This window comes from Chiloscyllium punctatum, chromosome 2 (assembly GCF_047496795.1).
Source record: "Chiloscyllium punctatum isolate Juve2018m chromosome 2, sChiPun1.3, whole genome shotgun sequence".
NCBI lineage: Eukaryota > Metazoa > Chordata > Chondrichthyes > Orectolobiformes > Hemiscylliidae > Chiloscyllium > Chiloscyllium punctatum.
This window is the reverse complement of record NC_092740.1, coordinates 35,891,121-35,905,743: the sequence shown is the minus strand read 5'-3', so window position 1 is coordinate 35,905,743 and position 14,623 is coordinate 35,891,121. Positions and strand designations below refer to the sequence as shown.

The 14,623-nt window shown below is 40.7% G+C and overlaps 1 protein-coding gene across 1 annotated transcript in view; it reads right to left on the bottom strand.

The window, feature by feature from the left end:
• Positions 1-6,862: 6,862 nt before the first annotated feature.
• Positions 6,863-14,623, bottom strand: part of srek1 (splicing regulatory glutamine/lysine-rich protein 1) — a 69,708-nt gene continuing 61,947 nt past the window's right edge. Inside the window, exons 11-12 of the mRNA XM_072595732.1 lie at positions 11,043-11,220; positions 6,863-9,479 (exon numbers count right to left, since the gene is read on the bottom strand). Of these exons, the coding sequence (XP_072451833.1) occupies positions 9,195-9,479; positions 11,043-11,220 (463 nt within the window). The 3' untranslated portion in view covers positions 6,863-9,194. The remainder of the gene's footprint in view (positions 9,480-11,042; positions 11,221-14,623) is intronic.

Sequence of the window (14,623 nt, the reverse complement as noted above, 5' to 3'; positions counted from 1 at the left end):
GGCCTGTTCCCCGGGACGCACACCGAGATGAACATCAACTGCGCCTGGAGGATCATCAACTCGGTGAAGGACGCTCTCTGGGTGGTCCGAAACCTGTTGATCTTCCAGCTGAAGGAGTTGACCCCGACTGAGTGTTGCAGACTGGCACATTCCAAGGTCCAGGACTACGTGTTGAGGGACGCGCTGAAGCTTGGGGCAGCTGCCGCCAAGGCGCGGTGGGGAAAGACCACCGTGTAATATCTGCCTGTCTAAGAAGAACAGGGAGCCCATGCAGACGTTTTGGGCTCTGCTGATGCCTCAGCTAAATACATGGACAGATGATTGAGAAATGCACAGACCTGTATATAACAATCATAAATTCTGATCTGTGTATGTAAATGTTGACATATGTATGGCATGACCAAATGTTCAGACCATCAAATCATTTTATGAATAAAGTATATTTTTGAAATAAAAAAAAGGTAGGAGCAAATTACTGCAGATGCTGGAATCTGAACTGGAAACAAAAAACGTTGGAGAACTCAGCTGGTCAGGCAGCATAGATCTGAAGAGGAGTCATCTTGACTCAAAACGTTAGCTTGCTTTCTCACCTCGGCTGCTGCCTGACCTGCTGTGATTGCCAGCATTTCTTTGCTTTCAGTCCAGAGCAACTAGTACCAAATGCTTTTGCTGGGCATTTAAGATAATGCCAAAGAAATGCATCAAGTCTGCCAGCATCTGTGTACAGAGAAACAGGGTTGATGTTTGATTCTGATTTGACTTTTCAGAACCCATTAACCTATTCTTTAGCAGCTATGCCGTCACAGGTTCTTTGCTTCTGGAAGTCGCTTGTTAATTCTTTTCACATCTTTACTTTTTTCCTTCCTTTAAAACCATCACCTAATATCTATCTGTTTACCCTTCCCTGTATCATCCTTGTTGACTTGGTGTCCATTTTGTTTTCTTTACATTTCTCCTGGGGTATGTTCTACATTTAACACACAATATAAATGCAACTCGACACTGGCTAGTATTAATTTTCCAAATCTTAACTATTCCTTCTTCTCACTAATTTACTTTTCAGTTTTCCCCTAATCCCTTTATTTCTGTTTAATAAATATGTATCTTGCAGATGGAAGCATTAATCTAGGACAGTCAGCGTGGCAGTGGAAAAGGGGAGGTTAACAAACTTGTAGATGAGGCTAGTGCAGTTGATGTCGTCTACATGGACTTTACTCAGGCTTTTGACAAGTTCTTGCATGGTCAAGAAATGAAAAGCTCATGATATCCAGGGAAATTTTCCAAATTAGATCTTAAAATGGCTTAGTGGCAGGAAACAGATAGTAATGGCCAAAGGATGTTTTTGGGACTAGAAGCCCCGTGTCCAGTAGCACTTCACTGGGTTTGGCGCTGGGTTTATACATCAATGATTTAGACATGAATGTAGGAGGCATTATCTGTAAGCTCACAGATGACACAAAAATTTGGTGTAGGAAAGCCTTAGAATGCAGGACAGAGAGTTGGTCTTTTCAGATGATCGGCATAAGACCATAAGACATAGGAGTGGAAGTAAGGCCATTCGGCCCATCAAGTCCACTCCACAATTCAATCATGGCTGATGGGCATTTCAACTCCACTTACCAGCATTATCCCCGTAGCCCTTAATTCCTTGTGACATCAAGAATTTATCAATCTCGGCCTTGAAGCTATTTAGCATCCCAGCCTCCACTGCACTCCGTGGCAATGAATTCCACAGGCCCACCACTCTCTGGCTGAAGAAATATCTCCGCATTTCGGTTCTGAATTTACCCCCTCTAATTCTAAGGCTGTGTCCACGGGTCCTAGTCTCCTCGCCTAACAGAAACAATTTCCTAGCGTCCACCCTTTCCAAGCCATGTATTATCTTGTACGTATCTATTAGATCTCCCCTTAACCTTCTAAACTCCAATGAATACAATCCCAGGATTCTCAGCCATTCCTCGTATGTTAGACCTGCCATTCCAGGGATCATCCGTGTGAATCTCCGCTGCCAGTGCCAATATACCCCTCCTGAGGTGTGGGGACCAAAACTGGACACAGTACTCCAAATGGGGCCTAGCCAGAGCTTTATAAAGGCTCAGTAGCACATCGCTGCTTTTATATTCCAACCCTCTTGAGATAAATGACAACATTGCATTCGCTTTCTTAATCACAGATTCAACCTGCATGTTTACCTTCAGAGAATCCTCGACTAGCACTCCCAGATCCCTTTGTACTTTGGCTTTATGAATTTTCTCGCCGTTTAGAAAGTAGTCCATGCTTGTTTTCTTTTTTCCAAAGTGCAAGACCTCACATTTACTCACGTTGAATTTCATCAGCCATTTCCTGGCCCACTCTCCCAAACTGTCTAGAACCTTCTGCAGCCTCCCCACTTCCTCAGTACTACCTGCCTGTCCACCTAACTTCGTATTATCGGCAAACTTCGCTAGAATGCCCCCAGTCCCTTCATCCAGATCATTTATAACAGCTGTGGCCCCAACACTGAACCCTGTGGGACACCACTTTTCACCGGCTGCCATTCCGAAAGAGAACCTTTTATCCCAACTCTCTGCCTTCTGTCAGACAGCCAATCCTCAATCCATCCCAGTCGCTCACCTCGAACACTATGGGCCCTCACCTTATTCAGCAGCCTCATGTGTGGCACCTTATCAAAGGCCTTTTGGAAGTCTAGATAGACCGCATCCACTGGGTTTCCCTGGTCTAACCTACTTGTCACCTCTTCAAAGAATTCTAACAGGTTTGTCAGGCACGACCTCCCCTCACTAAATTCATGTTGACTTGTTCTAATCCGACCCTGCGCTTCCAAGAATTTAGAAACCTCATCCTTAATGATGGATTCTAGAATTTTACCAACAACCGAGGTTAGGCTAATTGGCCTATAATTTTCCATCTTTTGTCTTGATCCGTTCTTGAACAAGGGGGTTACAACAGCGATCTTCCAATCATCCGGGACTTTCCCTGACTCCAGTGACTTTTGAAAGATCTCAACCAATGCCTCCGCTATTTCCTCAGCCACCTCCCTCAGAACTCTAGGATGTAGCCCATCAGGGCCAGGCGATTTGTCAATTTTAAGACCTTTTAGCTTTTCTAGCACTATCTCTTTTATCATGGCAACCATACTCAACTCAGCCCCCTGATTCCCTTTAATTGTTGGGATATTACTCATGTCTTCCACTGTGAAGACTGACACAAAGTACTTAAGTTCTCCTGCTATTTCCTTATCTCCCATCACTAGCCACCATCAGTTTGAAGTGGCCCAATGTCTACTTTTGCCTGTCGTTTGTTTCTTATGTATTGAAAGAAACTCTTACTATAATTTCTAATATTACTGGCTAGCCTACCTTCATATTTGATCCTCTCCTTCCTTATTACTCTCTTTGTTATCCTCGGTTTGTTTTTGTAGCCTTCCCAATCTTCTGATTTCCCACTGCTCTTGGCCACTTTATAGGATCTCTCTTTTTCTTTGATACATTTCCTGACTTCCTTTGTCAGCCACGGCTGTCAAATCCCTCCCCGGATAATCTTTCTTTTCTTGGGGATGACCTCTGTACAGTGTCCTCAATTATACCTGCAAACTCCTGCCATTTTTGCTCTACTGTCTTCCCCGCTCGACTCTGCTTCCAGTCGATTTTCGTCAGTTCCTCTCTCATGCCCTTGTAATTACCTTTATTTAACTGTAACACCATTACATCCAATTTTGCCTTCTCTCTTTCAACCTGCAGATTGAACTCTATCATATTATGATCGCTGCTTCCTAAGTGTTCCCTTACTTTAAGATCTTTTATAAAGTCTGGTTCATTACATAGCACTAGGTCCATAATAGCCTGCTCCCTTGTGGGCTCCATGACAAGCTGTTCCAAAAGGCCATCCTGTAAGCATTCAACAAATTCCTTTTCTTTGGATTCACTGGCAACATTATTTACCCAGTCCACCTGCATATTGAAGTCTCCCATGATCACTGTGACCTTGCCTTTCTGACATGCCTTCTCTATTTCCCGGTACATGTTGCACCCCTGGTCCTGACCACTGTTAGGAGTCTGTAGATAACTCCCATTATGGTTTTTTTGCCTTTGTGGTTTCTCAATTCCACCCACACAGACTCCACATCATCCAACCCTATATCGTTCAGTGCCATAGATTTAATTTTGTTCTTAACTAACAAGGCCACTCCGCCCCCACCTTCCTGTCTTTTCGATAAGTTGTAAATCCTTGGATGTTTAACTGCCAGTCCTGAACCCCCTGCAACCATGTCTCTGTGATGCCTACCACATCATAATCATTCACGATGATCTGTGCTGTTAGTTCATCTACTTTGTCACGAATGCTACGAGCTTTCAGGTAAAGTGTCTTAATGCTAACTTTCTTATCATTAGAGATATTGGAAGTCATAAGATGTCCTAAGTTATCCTTCCTTTTTGTTGCATTCCTAGTCTGCCTCAAGCTTAAATCCACCTGCATACATGTTATCCTCCTGCTTATCTTTCCATTTAACTCCATACTCCCTGTCGCTTTCACTTTCCCTTCCCCCCAACTCAGAAGTTTAAAGTCCTACTGACCACCCTATTTATCCTCTTCGCTAGAACATTGGTACCTGATCGGTTCAGGTGGAGACCGTCCCAACGGTACAGATCCCCCCGGTTCCAAAACTGATGCCAATGCCCCATGAAGTGGAATCCCTCTCTCCCACACCAATCCCTTAGCCACGTGTTTACTTCCCTAATTTAATTATCCCTATGCCAATTGGCACATAGCTCGGGCAGTAATCCGGAGATTATGACCCTTGAGGACCTGTACTTCAATTTCCTTCCTAGTGCTTGATAGTCCCCAAACAGGCCGTCCACCCTAGCTTTGCCTATGTTGTTAGTCCCAAAGTGGACAACAACTGGATCCTCCCCCTCCCACTCCAATATCCTTTCAAGCCGGTCGGAGATGTCCTGCACGCTGGCACCACGCAGGCAACACACCATGCGAGACTCCCGATCCGGCTTGCATAGGATACTATCTGTCCCCCTAATTATAGAATCCCCTATAACAACTACTTGTGTTTTTGCTCCCCCCGCTTGGATGGCTTTCTGCAGCATGGTGCCTTGGTCAGCTGGCTCATCCTGTCCAGAGCCCTTTTTCTCATCCGTACAGGGAGCAAGAATCTCATGCCTGTTGGACAAGGTCAAGGGCTGAGGCTCCCGCACTCCTGAACTCAGGTCCCCCCTTCCTGCCTCACTTACAGTCATACTCTGATGTCCCTGTTCACTAACTGAATGTGAATTACTTAATCTCCCAGGTGTGACTGCCTCCTGAAACAAAGCATCCAGGTAACTCTCCCCTCCCCTCTCCCTCTCCCCCCCTCCCCTTCCCTCTCCCCCCCCTTCCCTCCCCTCTCCCCCCCTCCCCCTCTCCCCCCCTTCCCTCTCCCCCCCTCCCCTCCCCTCTCCCCCCTCCTCTCCCCCCCCTCCCCTATCACAGCATTTACTCCAACAAGCCCCTTAAGAATCCTATGTGGCTCAATGAGATCAATTGTCATTCGTCTAAAACTCCAGTGAGTATAGTCCCAGCCTGGTTAGTCTTTATTCAGAAGACAATCCCTTCATATGGAGATCATCCTAGTGAACCTTCTCTGAACTACCTCCAATGAAATAATACTTTTCCTTAAATAAGAGGACTAAACGTTCTCATAGTAATCCAGATGCAGTCTCACCAGTACAACTGTAGTAGAACCTCCCCACTTTTATAATTTAACTCTCAAAATTCGGGCCAACATTCCCATAAGCCTTGATTACCTTGTGCACCTGTGTGCCAGCTTTCTCTTTTTCATGCACAAGTACCTCCAAATGCCTTCGTGAAACAGCTTTTCTGCTGTTTCTCTCCATTTAAACAATATTCGGTTCTTTTGCTCTCTTAACCTATTAATAGCTCTCTGTAAACTGTTTATATCTGTCACAATCTGTCTTTTCACTTATTTTTGTACCATCTGTAAACTTGGCTACACTACATTCACTTCCTTCCTCAAAGTCACAACTCCTCTTTATTAGTTTTAGTTAATTATTAGTTAAAGCATGGAAATCAAAATTAGGGCTTATAATGGAGTTGATTATATTGTTAATTAGGCTCAGCTTGCATACTTTGTGCAATTTTCATTATCACAATACATTAAGGATGAGACTGTACTAGAGAGGGTGCAAAAGAGATTCACCAGGATGTTGCCTGATCTGGAGAGATCTGCTTTCCTTAGAACTGAGAAAGCTGAGGGGTGGGGAGGGGTGGTATCTGATTTAAGTGTACAGAGCTCTGAAGGGCATAGTCAGGAGAAACCTTTCCCTTTTGTAGAGGGGTCAATAACTAGGGGTGAAAACACAGAGCAAGAAATTAAAAAAGAATTAGAGGAAAACATTTTCACCCAAAGGTTTGTGGACATCTGGAACCAACTACCTCAAAAGGGTGGTAGAGGCAGGAACGCTCAGGACATTTATGATGTATTGGGATGAGCACCGGAAGCATCATAGCAGACAAGGCTACAGGTCAAGTGCTGAAAAAATGTGATTAGAATTGATAGATGTTTGATGACTGGCATACACACAACAGGCTGAAGGTCCTCTTTCCATGCTGTAAAAACTGACTAGTCATCTCTGAATAATGCAGAGGATACATAAACAGCCAGACTTATCAAAAATTAATAATTCAATAAATAAACCATTAGCCAACATTGCTTTGTTTCTTTTTGGCCACAGTTCCCATCTTGCTTGAAAGATATTTCCATGATTCATTAAGAGGATTCCAAAGACATTAAAGACAACAGAAATTTAGCTAAGCCATGCTCTATGAGGTAAAACAATAACTTATCAACCAGTTGTCTTATTAATTGTTTAACTATATTTATTAATTATATAACAATTAAAAAGAAACAGATGTACTAAATAATCACATCAGCAATCTGCGACTATTTGTAAAATGGATATCACACAAATACCTTTAGTGCCACAAAGATGATTTCGGTCACATTTTCTGAGAATACACTGTAATTAGCAACTAAGCAATTTGCATGTTTTGTACTATGGTTTTTCTTGTACTATAAACTTTTAATAGAAAATTGCACTTCACAGTTTAACACAACATACAAATAGCATCTTTGCAGACTTTCAGAGCCTTACACATGCTAAATATTCCAAAATATAAGCAAATACCTCACCCTCTTCACACAAGTATCTTTCAAAATGTAAGCAATACATAATAAATGAAGCTTATTTAACAAACATGAACTATTAGCAAAAGAAAACAGACATTATTCACTTTTGTGTGTTCATTAGATCAACCAAGAAATAACATATCCTGTGGCATTCTGTAGAAGTGAGGAAAATTTTATTTGGACTATGAATAGTAGTGTGTAAAGTTTATCATGGTACAGTACTTCGATGCTATTATAGGTCTTAAATTTCAGAAAGGAGTTCAAATCTCCATTCTCTTTAGAAGGAAAGCAGTAATGTATGGAAAAGGCATCAATAGGTTCCTACAAAGTCAAATTAATCTATCAATATTTTAGAATAACTTATTACTTAAACTAGACAAATTATGGCTTCTAAACAGAATTTTTGATGCATATTATAGTATACTGGGCCAGTGTAATATAGCTGTATCTTTCTTTCCTATTATACCAAAACAGGAAATTGCCATTGATAATAACAGATTTAAAGAAACAGAGATAATAGCACTATTTTCAAAAAATGTTGAATTAACTATACTGCATATAAATATTCTTCACTATGTTACGGCACTTCAGCCTAAAAATGCAAATGGTAAAGATAACATTTTCTTGTTATACACCATACCGGTTTCTTAAATACAAGGAACTATGCTTCCTTTGCTAATTCAATTTTTGTCCCTCTTCTTAATATGGTTCAGTATGGTTTAACTAAAAGTCACCCAGCACTTTGACTCACGTAGCCTCTAGACATGTTGAAGCCAATCTTCATGCAAAAGCAATACAGTCAAACGTTATTCTTATCATTTAAAATTTGTATGTGCTCAATCACTTGCCAGGATCACCGATAGCAATTATAACCAGAAATGCTGGCTGCTTGATCCCTTTCTAGTTCCAAATTGTGGAACCTTTCATACCTTAACTGCCATTTCATACAACACAAGGTAACACAGGCAGATCATTGACTATGGAATCTTCTCGAATGTTACAGTTTGGTATCACTGGAAATGATGCATCCAATTATTAAAGTAATTATAGGAAATCTAGTCAGAGAACAGTGAGCCACTTCCTCATGTGTCATTTTCTTGGTATCTTTGTTCACAAACTCAGAGCTTGTCAGTGAAAGTCCAGTATGTAATAGCTGCTAGACAGAATAATAATGAATAATGGCCATAGTTTGAAACTCTCAGGACAAAAACAATTTGTAGCAACAGTAGGATTTGATTCCCATGTTCCATAGACCTGACAATAAATTAGCAGTTTTAAATCTTAATCAAAGTGAATAAACCAGTCTTACAAAATAATTAGAAAACCACCTGGATAAATTGAATACTGACACTATAATTTCAGTGAAAGTACTGGTACCACTGCAATGCCGTTACTTATCAAATCATAAGTCTCTCCTTATCACTGATGCTCATAGAGAGCTTGATTTTATTCAACTGCCAAAGTTATAAAGTACAAATAGAAAAAATCCACAAAGATTGGAATCGTTGGTTTTATTTTTCACATGAAACAAAATCAACGATTCCAATCTATAATGAATTCTTGTTCTATCTGTGTATTTTTCTATTTCTCAACTCTCAGTATGAATACATTTACAAATGGTTAAGTCTACAACTGCAAGGAGGGGATAAAACGTCCATATGAAGATGGTATATGACACTGTTCCCTCCCCTTATCAACATTAGCAAAATAATGTCCGGACATCTTATGGACTTAACATTCTGTGAAGGCAAATGTGTGTATTGAGAGAGTTTAAGGGAAGTAGTACATATATTTACAAATCCTTTATGACAAAGGCACTACTTTGTCATTTTCAGTCTGAGTGACATTACTTATCCACCCATTCTATGCTCACTGGCTCATGCAAACTCAAGTTAAGCTTTTCATTACAGATTCTCATTTTAAAATGTTGAAGCATCATCCAGTTCTGAGATCCATCAAAGATAATGTCACACAGATGTGTAATCAGGTCAAGCTGCTAAGGACATTCCACCTCAGCTGAAGAAGCAGACTTGTTTTGCAAATCATTTAAGTCTGAAGCTAATGTGTCTTGTTTTTCTCCATTTTCTTCGTCAGCACTAACTACAGGTATATTCTCAGACTTCTCAGACTTGACTTCTTCTTCTGTGTTTTGGTGAATTATGTTGTGGTCACCATTTTCTTTAACATTGACCAAAACTTCACTGCTAGCTTCAGTATTTTCTTTGTTGTCTTTGCTTGTATCATTAATATGCCCTTCTTCATTATTGCATTCTCCTTCCACCTGAAAAATATTAAACATCCATTAAGACTCCTCACAAATATCATGACTGATAATAATAATCTAAATATAGTATCACAACAAGGTTAGTTATAGGCCTTCTATTTCTTTTCAAGTTCAAAACACTCAACATGGGACTAACTGGAGATCTTTCTGAATCCACATAGAATAGTCAATGAAGTGATTGTTTTTTTTCCTCAGCAGTTCCTAACATAGGGCAGTAATGGCTAATATTTTGGAGCTAGTAACTGAAGTAAACATTGCTTAGCCCTAAACTAAAATCTCACTGAAGAAGTGACCACTGAAACAATGAGTCAAGAATATATGTAAGTTCACATAAAATTGCAGTCTAGATTATAGTGATGCTGGAAAAGCACAGCAGGTCAGGCAGTATTCGAGGAGCAGGAAGAATCGACGTTTCGGGCAAAAGCCCTTCATCATAAAATTGCAGGAAGCCTTTAAACTCTACACGGAGAAAGTGAGGACTGCAGATCAGAGCTTAAAAACGTGTTGCTGGAAAAGCACAGCAGGTCAGGCAGCATCCATTCCTGAAGAAGGACTTATGCCCGAAACGTCGATTCTCCTGTTCCTTTGATGCTGCGCTTTTCCAGCAACACATTTTTAAGCTTTAAACTCTACACACCTATTTTTGAGATCGACTGCCTTGCAGGAATGCTGTTAGTCATACCCTGGTCTATAATTCGTGATACCAATTTAAATAAAAATGTCTTCTTATTTTTGATAATATTGGCAACTTCTATGTGCTACCCTTTAGACTGTAATTACTTGGCCATTACTCGACCTGTGGTCAAGAACAATGGTAGATGGACTGCCCTCAAGTGTCTACCAAAGAGACTCTATGCCAGCTACTAAAGGAACATGATAGTGTCTCAGAGATGTCAATATTTCAGCATTCAGCAGAATTATCTGGTTAGTTTGTTATACACAATCAAGTTATTAAATGCAGTTTCTCAATACAGGAAGTTTAATAATAAAGCCAGCTATTTCTGTCAAATTGAATTGGATTTTAAAAAACAGCCATAGACCAGAGTGTGACAAAATAAAATCGATAACATCACAATCATGGTTACTTTGCTTGCTGCTACTTTTAAGTATCAGGTGTATTTAAATGCTTCACATTATTAGAATTATATTTATGTTATGTGCTACACAAATTTAAAAAATTATAATTAAGGAGGTTGTGGTAACATCACTGGATTAATAATCCAGAGACCCAAGTTGCCCCAGGCTGAAGAGTGTACACACAGCTGCTACTGTGTATCAATGAAGAAGGGAATGAATATTTGCCCTGAAAGGTGACAAACTTCTTCACTGTTGTTGTAGCTGCACTCATCCAGACAAGTGGAGGACATTCTGTCACACTCCTGACTCTTGTCTTATCGATGATCAACAGGGTTTGGTGACTCAGGTGAGTTACTTGCAAACGTGTCTGACTTACTCTTGTAGCACAGTATTTATGGGGGATAAACAACAAAAAAGCAGAAATTGCTAGAGAAGTAACTGTGATACAGCTTTAAATTCTTCAATTCCTTTATTAAATACTACCTTGATATCAGTTTTATCCAGCTTGATTTTGCCATCTTTCTCCTTATCTTTCTTCTTCTTGGAGGTAGAATGATCTCGCTTATTCTTATCCTGGCTCTGACCACTTGAATTTTCTCTGTTCTCAGCTCTGTCTTTGCTGTGTCCTCGGTCCTTGTCTTTTCTTTTCTCTTTCTTATTTCTGATAAAAAATAACAAACATTTTTAATCACAACCTCTACTGCAAATGCAGTGTAAAAAAAACGGACTGTTAATATATAATTTACAACAACTGCATGAATGATCAACTGAGCAGGTTTACTGAAATTTGCAAGATAAGAGGGGCAAGAAAAAAGGGATAAAAAGGTAGGAAAATAAGCAAAACGATAAAAGACAGAAAGGAAGAAAATCATCTCAAAGCAATGTACAATCAAGTTAGCACTTTTGAGGACTCACTGTTGCAATGTAGGATATACCAGTTTGTACATAATAAGCTTCCACAAAACAAAATGTGATAAATGGTCAGGTAGTATCTTTTATTGATGTCAGTTAAAGGAGAAATATTGGTTTGTGTATAATGAAGAGAACCCAATGACCTTTTTTAAAAAAGAATGTGATTTTGCAACATTGTTCTGTAGGAACTTGATATGCTCAATGAGATTGCCTCTCACTCTTGTAAAGTTTAGGGAATGTCTACATATTTCATCCAAACACTTTTCATAGTTTGATTCATGCTTAAAGGAGTTTGTCCCAAGTTTGGGAGAAGATTTGTAGCGTGGGTGCTCGTCGTTGTAGTTCTGTTCGCCGAGCTGGGAATTTGTGTTGGAGACGTTTCGGCCCGTCTAGGTGACATCCTCAGTGCTTGGGAGCCTCCTCATGACAAGCAGTAGGAGTTCGACTGGGACAACACTACTATTATAGGAAAAGCCAAACAGAGAACAGCCAGGGAATTCCTAGAGGCATGGCATTCATCCACAGATTCAATCAATAAGCACATCGACCTGGACCCAATATACCGGCCACTGCAGCGGACAGCTGGAACTGACAACTGGAAGCGGCAGATACAAATCAATATAAATGCCGGAGGAAACATCACAGAAGTACTGCACAGGAGGCTCCCAAGCACTGAGGATGTCACCTAGACAGGGGACGAAACGTCTGCAACACAAATTCCCAGCTCGGTGAGCAGAACCACAACAAGGAATCAAGACTAGTCAATGTATGTAGCGCTGGGTCTAAGGTAAGTATAGACTGCACACTGTAAAACTAAACTTGTACTCCAGAATCTGATTGCCCTGTAGAAGTTCAGTAGGACTTCACTCCTAGAGTCAGTCATAGAGAATGGAAACAGATCCTTGAGCCCAACACATCCATGCCAAACAGTTCTCCTAAACTGAATGAGTCCCATATACCTGCATTTTGCGCATATACCTCTAAACCTATCCATATGCTATCTATATGCCTTTTAAATGTTGTTACTGTACACACCTCTACCACTTTCGCTAGCGCTTGTTCCATATATGCACCACCCGCTGTGTGAATTAGTTGCCCCTCAGGTCCCTTTTAAATTTTTGCCCTCTGGTTTTGAACCCCTTCACCCTAGGTAAAAGACATTGGCTTTTATCTTATCTTCATCCCTTGTGACTTTATAAACCTCTATAAGGTCACCCCTCAGCCTCTTATGCTCCAGGGGAATAGGTCCCAGCCTATCCATTCTCTCCTTATAACTCAGATCCTCCAGATGTAGTGATATCTTTGTTAGTCTTTTTCTCCACCCTTTCCAGTTTAATATTTCCTACAGCAGGGTGACCAGAACTGTATGCAGTACGCCAAATGAGGCCTTACCAAAATCTTGTACAACCATGACTTAACATCCCATTATCTAACTGTGATGCCACTTTCAAGGAACAGTGTACCTGCACCTCTAGGCCTCTCTATTTGATAACACTCTCCAGGGTCCTACCATTAACTGTGCAAGCCCTGCCCTGGTCTGTCTTATCAAAATGCAATACCTCACATTTATCTAAATTAAACTCCTGTCATTGGACCAGCGGATCAAGATCGCATTGTACTCTTTGAAAACCTTCTTCACTGTCCACTAGCCTACCAATTTTGGTGTCATCTGCAAACTTACTATCCATGACTCTATATTCTCATCAAAATCGTTTATATAAATGACAAACAACAGTTTGGTAGGGCAAACTAGAGCAGGACTTACACAGCTGACGGTTCGCACTAGGGAGTCTTATTGAACAGAGGGACCATGGGGAGCAGTCTGAACAACAGTCCTCTACCACCACCTGTCTCCTACCGTGAAGTCAATTCTGTATGTAACTGGCTAGCTCTCTCTGAATCCCATGTGATCTAACCTTACTAACCAGTCTACCATGTCGAACCTTGTTGAAGGTCTTGCAAACCTTGCAAGTAGATTTCCCACACACAAAGCCATGCTGGCTGTCCTTGCCTTTCCAAATGTATGCAGATCTTGTCTCTCAGAATCTTCTCCAAAGTTATACCCACTACTGACATCAGGCTCACTGGTCTCTAGTTCCCTGGCTTTTCCTTGCAGCCTTTCTTAAAGAATGGCATAACTTTAGTCACCCTTCAGTCTTGCCACACCTCACCAGTGTCTGATGATGATACTAATATCTAATATTAATATATAAATACTAGGGGCTTTACAATTTCTTCCCTAGCTTCCCACAATGTTCTAGCAAACACTTGATCAGGTCCTGGTGATTTATCTAATATTGTGTGTTTTAAGACATCCAGCACCTCCTCTTCTGTAATGTGGACTCTTTCCAACACATGGCTATTTATTTCCCTAGCTTCCATGACTTTCTCCACAGTAAATATTGACAGGAAATATTTGTTTAGGATCTAACCCATCTCCTGTGGTTTCATACATAGATGGCTCCGTTCATTTTTAATGGATCCTACTCTCTCCATAGTTACTCTTTTGCCTTAATATACTCCTAGATTCCCTTTGGAATCTCCTTAACCTTATCTGACAAAGCTAACTTTTTGCCCTCCTGATATCCCCCTTATTTCCTACAACTCTATATTCCTCAGGGGATTCACTTGATCCCAGGTAGTCTTTACCGAACGTATGCCTCCTCTTTCTTGACCACAGCCTCGATATATCTAGTCATCCAGTGGTCGCTATAGCTTTTCCCTTCACACTAACAGGAGCATGCAGCCCTTGAACTGTCATCTTGCTTTTGAAAGCCTCCCACTTGCAACATGTGTCATTATCAATGAATCAACTCCAATTAACTTACCTGTCCAATACTATTAAAACAGGCCTTGCCCTAATTCAGAACTTTAACTTGTGGACAGGCCTATCTTTTTCCAAAACTATTTTAAAACTAACAGAATTATGTTCACTTGTCGCAAAATACTCTCGCACTAACACCTCAGTCCCAAAAAGAGGCTGAGTTTTTCCTCTTCTCTAGTTAAGGCCATCACATATTGATCAAGACGTTCTCTTTAACGCTATTAACAATATCTGCACATCCAAGCCCTTAACACGACGGCAGTCCCAATCTATGTCCGAAAACTCAAAATCCCCTATGATTACAACCTATTATTCTTACGGTTTGGAG